The sequence below is a fragment of the Coregonus lavaretus genome (genome assembly GCF_964263955.1).
Source record: "Coregonus lavaretus genome assembly, chromosome: 8".
Taxonomy (NCBI): domain Eukaryota; kingdom Metazoa; phylum Chordata; class Actinopteri; order Salmoniformes; family Salmonidae; genus Coregonus; species Coregonus lavaretus.
The window spans coordinates 32713092-32721646 of NC_139995.1; the positions used below are offsets into that span (position 1 = coordinate 32713092).

At 43.0% G+C, this 8555-nt stretch overlaps 1 protein-coding gene across 1 annotated transcript; it reads left to right on the forward strand.

Moving 5' to 3' along the window:
* Positions 1–831: 831 nt before the first annotated feature.
* Positions 832–2427, forward strand: LOC311134343 (caveolin-2-like; the record flags this gene model as incomplete). Its single annotated transcript, XM_084167991.1, has 3 exons — positions 832–1095; positions 1913–2100; positions 2256–2427. 3 exons carry the CDS (start codon positions 832–834, stop codon positions 2404–2406), a joined length of 603 nt encoding a protein of 200 aa, XP_084024117.1. The 3' UTR covers positions 2407–2427.
* Positions 2428–8555: the final 6128 nt, after the last annotated feature.

The window sequence follows — 8555 nt, forward strand, 5'->3', positions numbered from 1 at the left end:
AATTAAACCTCAATCCCAGAGGTCAGGTCTTTGTCTTACGGATCCTGGATCTGCCCGCGCACGGTTTCGGGGTTCCCTGGGACGACAACAGCGGGTGTTGAGATCCGGCTCGAAGGACCAATTGTCACGAGAATTTTGTTATCTCAATGGTTGAAGTCAACTACTTCTCAAATCTTTGAATAATTCCCAGAGGTTGTAAATCACTAGTTAAATAATGAATTAAACAAAGATATCCAGTCAGCAAGAATCATCAGCATGTTTATTAATGAGAGCTCTGCCCCAAAATGGGCGCACAGTCTTTTTATACACATGTCAGAGGAAAAATCCCACCCTGCTTTAGGCAGGCTGTATTTTTCCACTGTACACATCTTGTAAGCTCACACCTGGGTTTAGCTCATGTGCTTATCTTCTGTTTTCTTGATTATCAGGTCACACATACACAGTCTTCCTTTACTAGTTTCACAACTGCACTCTGCTTACATAGATACAAAAATAAGACAACTGCCTCCTTGTACTTCTAACTAAGCTACACACATTATCAGATTATAGTGTTATGATTCTAACACATTTCACAATTTGGTAATAATTAGTCATTACCAAATTCTTCTATCAGCCCGTGAAAGCCAATTTCGGGAATTCCACAGTGAGGGAGTATGCACAGATGCAGTCACCCGTCCACTATGTCCCACTGGGGTGCCAGCGACTGGGCTGCTGGGGGCGAGAGGAGTAGGATTGGTCTACGGTGGTCAACCCCCAGAGTGACCCCCCCCCCTCCCATTTCTTCCTCTGTCCCAGCCCAGTGAGGGTGCACGCTACTGAGATAAACACACCATGACCACGGGGCGTACGCCAGCCGAGACCAGGCTAGACCTGGAGGACATAGAGGTGCAGGAGGAGACTCCACTGTGGGTCCCACCCCTGGGTATCGCTCCAGACAGACACACTGCAGAGGGACTACTGGAGGAAGTAGTGGAGGTAGAGGCAGAGGAACCAGCCCAGGAGGAGGACTCTGTCTCACTCTCCATCTCCACCCACAGTGACACCAGGCCTCTGGTGAAGGACAGGGACCCAAGGGGAGTCAACAAGTGTCTAAAGGTAACTGACACACACGGCTGCACAGCCCGGTAAACAGCTAGTTAAAGTGGAGGTATATACAGACAGAGAGCACTCTGTGGGAGATTAAAGCACTGTGTGTGTTTGCAAATACTCCACATACCACACATCCCCTGTCTGTTGACTTCCAGATAAGGGAAGGGGAGGTTTAAACACAGGGATGAAATAAGAGAGACAGTATGGATATAATCACGTATTGATGTTCTGAGATACTCTGGAAATGTTATGGTTGAGATAGGAACTAAATGGGATTTGAGTCACCTACATAGAGTTCTGTGTACACAATGAGCCGTTAATGGTAAACTTGTTATGTAATGTCTATACAATGTTCAGTGGTATGGATTAACTGGCTAGGATTTTATTGAAATGAGCACTCATTTATCTCAAACCCCATAGCTTTAAAGGTACACTGGACATACACATCTGCAGGCAATAGAGAGGGAGATCTGGCATCCAACAAAGTGGAATCTGATGTTGAAAACCGGTGTGTTGAGCGATGCTGACCTCATGTGGACACAGTTAGAACTGTACCTTGTTTTTCATGTCGCACTGTGACCATATTATAAATAATGATTCAGTCCCATTGTACTATGGTTACTGCAGTGAGTGTGATTCAGTTTGTCTATGGCTTCTCTGCATCACATAAAAAGTTCTCAATGTTATTGGGAAAAAATGTAGTATTTGAGAACCTCCCAACCTCCTTATTCTGATCATCTTTATACATAGACCTTCACTAAAGCCCCATGCTAAACAGAATTCCCACCAGGCCATGCCCTGACTGTACTCTGTGTCTCCTGAGGTGACGTTTGAGGACGTGATAGCGGAGCCCCCCTCGGTGCGGAGCTTTGATAAGGTGTGGCTGTGGAGCCACGCCCTGTTTGAGGTATCCCGTCTCTGGTGCTACCGGCTCATCTCCCTCCTCCTGGCCGTGCCCGTCTCTCTGGTGGCAGGGATACTCTTCGCTGTCCTCAGCTGCCTACACATCTGGTGGGTCCTCTCACCTTTGACCTCCTCTGATGTGGTCCATTAAATGTCTTCAGTTGGTGCTTGATGTTTCAATGCATTGTGTATAGTATAAACTTGCTTTAGGAGATATTGCACTGGCCTGTTTATGCTCAATCTGTCTGTCTGTCTGTCCCCAGGCTGATCATGCCCTGTATGCAACTCTTCCTGATCAACATGCACTGGGTTCAGACCGTGTGGAGCAGTGTGTTAAACATCGCCATCGCTCCCTTCTTTAAGAGTATTGGGAAGTGCTGCGGTAGCATCAACGTCCGACTGGCCAGGGACTGATGTTGGGCTCTGCCACCTTCTATGGGAGTAGGGAGGGAGGGAGGGTGGAGGGAGGGAGGGAGGGAGGGAGGGTGGAGGGAGGGAGGGAGGGAGGGTGGAGGGAGGGAGGGAGGGAGGGAGGGAGGGAGGGAGGGTGGAGGGAGGGAGGGTGGAGGGAGGGAGGGAGGGAGGCAGGGAGGGAGGGTGGAGGGAGTGTGGTGGGAGGGAGGGTGGAGGGAGTGTGGAGAAGGGTGGTAGAGGTTGGGTGGAGGGTGGAGGGAGTGGGCTGGGCTGGGCTGAAGCACAACAGGCACTGGTTGTTTGCAGTCATGTCTTATTCTCAAATAAAAACTACTTTGCAGCCTTTACTATGCAAAGGACACTTTTAAAAAAGCAGAACTTGACATATTTATTTTGTCAATATGTTAAATTATATTACATGAATTACACAGTATCTAAAAATGATATAATTTATGTGTTTTTATTTTAATACAAAATGATCATTTATAACTATTATTGGTTCATTGGAGTCAATTTCATCTCTAAACCACATCTTGAAAGAAATGTGTTTTCAATTAAGATAATGCAGCACACACACACGCACACGCACAACACACGCACACGCATGCACACACACACAAATTCCATATGCTGGTGTAAATGAAAAGTTCCTCCTGACAGCACAGATTATGTGGCCAGTGGTGAATGTATACCCCCAGTTAGATAGGGGTGTGGAATTACATTTCCTCCACTGACTGGCCAATTCTCTTTCTTAGGCAAATAATGGATCAGGGCTTCAAAGCGATGCTCTTTCTCTGTTCCAGAGTAATGTTGTCAAAAAGATCAGGGAAGCATTACTGTAATTACTGGTTGTGTCATCTATCTGTACAGGTAGATTCAAAGCGCAGTTGAAATCATTTGAAATCAATCTGGCCATTTTTAGTAGAACAGAAGTAAGAGCATGGTTGCAGGTTCTAAAATATGCTCAAAATGAGCTACCGATTTGTCTCCGGAGCATAAATAGGCTTAGGCAATTATACCTACAAACTGCCCCAGCAATTCAAATTATGTAAACTTCAAAAGCACTGCACAGCTGTTGTGAGATGCTAATGCACTCAACTGTACTAATCATTGGGATTTCTGTCCCTTAGCATACATACACTACCATTCTCTGGAGCATGGAGCTGCGCAAAGATACAGTAGCAGAAAGGGCCAAACTTATTTATTTAACTAGGCAAGTCAGTTAAGAACAAATTCTTATTTACAATGACGGCCTACACTTGCCAAACCCGGACTGCTGGGCCAATTGTGCGCTGCCCTATGGGACTCCCAATCACGGCCAGTTGTGATACAGCCTGGAATCGAACCAGGGGGTCTGTAGTGACGCCTCAAGCACTGAGATGCAGTGCCTTAGACCGCTGCGCCACTCGGGAGCCCATGAAACAACTATTATGAAGCAACTATTTTTGTGATACAGTTCATTTTCAAGGGAAATTGCAGTGACCCTTGCCTATACCACAGGGATACGTTCTTCAACTTCTCTGGGATTGTAAGAAACCCTTTTAAGTTGTCGGATGGACAGTACTGTTCAGTAAAGAAGTCAACATCAATGTCAAAACATCTGGGAATTTTAGACGATCAATTGTACTGCTTTGCTACCATGAGGTCTGTCTGTGGGGGTGCCATCTGTCTGTCTGTCTGTCTGTCTGTCTGTCTGTCTGTCTGTCTGTCTGTCTGTCTGTCTGTCTGTCTGTCTGTCTGTCTGTCTCTGTCTGTCAGTCAGGACCCACTGCAGAGTCAGTTTACAGGCATGCCCTCCGTGACAATCAGGGATCTATTTCTGTCCCTCCTCCTTCTCCGTGCCCCAACCCCTAGCCCCCCAGCCCCCCCGACACCTAGCCCCCCAGCCCCCCGACCCACAGCCCCCCATCCCCCAGGCCCCCAGACCCTCAGCCCCACAGACCCCAGCCCCACAGCCCCCCAGACCCCAGCTCCACTCCTCCTCTCACACCACGCTGAGAATACACTCCTCTAACACGCACTCTGAGCCCATTCCACCACTCCCCCTTCCTCTCTCCCACCCCCTGTCTCCATCTCGCCAACTCTCTGTCTCTCTGCCCAAAGGGAACTGGTGCAGGGAACATTAACAAGCAACTGCTCTTCCCTAAAGACACACTTCACTTGACTCAATTAAGTATTTTTTGCACACTACTGGACAGCAGTCTGTTGATGTAGATCAATAGCAACAGGTTTACGATAGTGATAGCTGCTATTACTGTTGCTTGCTTAGCTTACACTTCTTTTTCCTCCTCCTCTTCCTCCCTCTTTTCCATATCATCATAATGTATCTATGGTCTTGTTTATGCAACAAGCAAATATAGGATGTAATGACTGATCGTGACAACTGCAAGGAATCTTAAATCAGATGATACATTTATTTTGAAAGAGTATTGCATTTTATAGGGGGATGTAAGCAGTTGGACAGAGCTGACACTGTGAATCATGAAAGATCCCAGTTGAAATTCTTTCTTGTGCAATGATGTCATCATCTCGACATAATGTGCATGTGAGAGGAACCACAATTGTTTCTGTTCTATTATGGGACTTATCGGTAGTGGTAGATATAGGCTTATTGTTCATATCTGCTTACTCATGGTAGTAAAATAAATACTTTTCAGTTTTTCATCTTTAACTAGTTAATCAAAATGTTTGTATTTATTTCTACATATTATATCCTTCACCTTGAAATAAGTAGATCAGTGGAGGGAAAACATGGTGACATTGGCTAGGTTTTATAGTAGATCAGTGAAGAAATGGTAGTCATGCATCTAAATTCCATATAGGTAACAATGTGAAAATTGTGCAGTGGGTGAACTGTACATTTCCAATAGTCACAGCGTGCATGTTAACATCACAGGGTTGCTTCACTTCAGAACCTTATCTGGACCTGATCACAGATCAGTTAAGTTCGGGACAGCATTACTGTATCTTTATTTTTCTTTATCATCTTTGAAAGTTATTCAATGTATCTTCCCACTTTTGTTTAAGGCAGTTAAAACTAAGGTTGTAACTTTGAAGAACTGACTATATACTAATATTTGCAGTGAAGAGAGTAACCAGCATGTTTTCGGGGACACTAGTGGTCATATCTTTTCTCTAGGCTACTGTTTATTCTGTGTAATATTAGATAAATATCATTGCAAGTCTGGTAAGGTGCTACAGTACAAATGCAGGTAATTAAGCGAAGCAATGGGAGGAAGAATGCAAGAACACAAAGCTGATGGGACAGGTGGTGGGCCTTCATCTTTCATGGGATGACACTTTCACTCTAGTAGGGCTGGGATTCATTCAAACCCACCATAGCAATGTTTACACAGTGTCTTTATTTACAATATTCATCCTGTGCCCAACACTTCAAATTCTGAAAAGTGAAAGCGTACCTGTGAGGGGGGACGCCCTGGTAGCAGGTGTAGATTTTTATACAGTACCCAAAACCAATCTGTGAGTTAATTTGACCATGGGAAAAATAGCTATTGCGTAAATAATGCAATGCGGGATTGAATTGAGCCCTAAATCAGCATTTGTTTGCAACCTAAGCAGTCACAACTCGTAATGGTAGCTGTGCACCTTGACTTAAGAAGTACTGTTGTTCTTGTAACACCTAATTTGGCTAAGACATCAGATTAACATCCAATTTTAGTTACTATTTGATTCTGTAACCGTTGCCAATCATTGAATGATTTTCATTGATTTGATCTTCGTGGTTCCGTTAAGTTTATGGACCCAGTTTTCCCATCTCAAGGCCATCATACCCACTTTATAATACCCACTTTATAATACCCACTTTATAATACTCACTTTATAATACTCACTTTATAATACCACTAAAACTCATGATGTCCATAAGAAGTAGAGATTATTTGTGCAGGCTTATAATACAGTATAGATACAAAATGTTTTTTTAAGGATGATAAAGATAATTAATTAATAAGAATAAGAATAAAGGCTAATACGAAGTCAATGACATGCTCTTGCTTTCTTCATACAGAATGCATGCCATCAAATAGGTGGATCCCTAGCTTCTATCACCTACAATGATGAGTTTGAGTATGCTCTTTCCCTGGTAGAAGATGGATCTGCCTAGGTTGATGGGAGCCATGGGGTAAAACACCCTGTTTCTTGTCCCCAAGTTACTCTCATTTAATATTGATTTTGGTTTGTCAAGGAAATCAGCTGCTACTAACTAGGGTTGCTACTAACTATCCTCCCGAGTGGCGCAGTGGTCTAAGGCACTGCATCGCAGTGCTAGCTGTGCCACTAGAGATCCTGGTTCGAATCCAGGCTCTGTCGTAGCCGGCCGCGACCGGGAGACCCATGGGGCGGCGCACAATTGGCCCAGCGTCGTCCAGGGTAGGGGAGGGAATGGCCGGCAGGGGATGTAGCTCAGTTGGTAGAGCATGGTGTTTGCAACGCCAGGGTTGTGGGTTCGATTCCCACAGGGGGAAAAAAATATATAATGCATGCACTAACTGTAAGTCGCTCTGGATAAGAGCGTCTGCTAAATGACAAAAATGTAAATGTAAATGTAGGGTTGCACATTTCTGCGAAAATTCAATAAATTCCCTGGTTTTCCAGAAATGTTCTATGGTCACTCTTGTTCTGTTCTGTCTTGCCCTGAGACTCACAAGGACATTCTCCTCTACAGATAAAACAGGCTTTGATGACATCAGCTGTTCCAGTAAAGGCAACACCACCAACACTCTCCTTGCGAGATAGATACTTCCTACTTCATAGTGTAGAGGAGTCCAAACAGAGAGGGCAAAGGGATTTTGGCAATACTCTGATTTTCTTTTGCACACAAACTGTTTTGAGTTGACTTTAAGTCGAATACTTAGTGACAATATCATGAAGGGAGATTGCTACAGATACTGTACATACATAATGATACATTGATTCAACTGTATTGAATTGTATTTTATTGAATTGTATTTTTTGTGTCTGGTTTTGCAATGGAATTGTCTTTATAGTGTTGTGGAAGCTGTCTTTAAGATACAGTACCAACCATTTAGGTACATTAAAACATTACAATTAAAACAATAATAATAATAATAATAAAAGCAGGTTTGATTCCCTTACAATCCCATTTCAAAACTAACTGTATATTTGCGAACATACACATCTATTTTCAATACTTAATCTAAAAGAGGAAATAGCCTATATCCATTATATCTGGAATATCTAGATGGAATTGTCGTGTCCTGTACATCCCTCATTGCTTCCTTGCCTATCTTTTTTAATATAAACTTTCAGCATCACCCTGTCTCAGCATGATCAACTTATACCACTGTGAAATAAACAAAATCAATCAATAGGGTCACCTCAATTAGCAACACTTTAGTAGTATCTATTAATATTTGATTGATGATTATTTGTGAACATTATTATTAAGTGTTACAGTAATTAGTCTTGCCAAGATGCATTGGCACTGACTCACTACAATTTGATGCCGCAGGTCAATTAAATACTTTATAGTGGACGTATCGAGACAGTAACACACTACACAATATTCTACCACCAGTGAGGGTTGACTCATAAATAAAAATGTCATTTTTTCAATTCTAATTGCTCACTGTACAGCCCATACAATTTGTTAATAGACATAAAGGAAGTTTTATTATTTAACTGACAGCACGTTAACTGTAACATTTGCAGTGTCAGCGGTAGTTTATCAACATAAAGCTGGACAATTCTTAATAAACTAATTTTTTATCACAGTGGGTGACAGCTTAATGATGACTGAAAATGAGCACCTCAAGAGGACATATGCCTACAGGGCTAGCTGAAACTGCTTTGACATTGTATAATGATGGTCAGTTCACGGCTGAAATGCACATCATCCATTGCTTATTAGAAGTAATTCCATTACAAAAAATGCATATGTAAAGTGCATGTTTCTAATTGTTAATGTAGGTATGCATCAACACCTGCTGAACTACAGTATGCTTTCTTGTACTTTCATCAATACATGTATGAGTAGATTTGGACGAGTTTTACTTCAATGACTGGTGAGGATACAAAGCGAAGATCGCGTTCCCTTTTTATGAATGAAGGGAAGAGCTGAAGACACCGAGCTGGGATTACAACATGAACCCTTTGCTAGTGACCAGAGG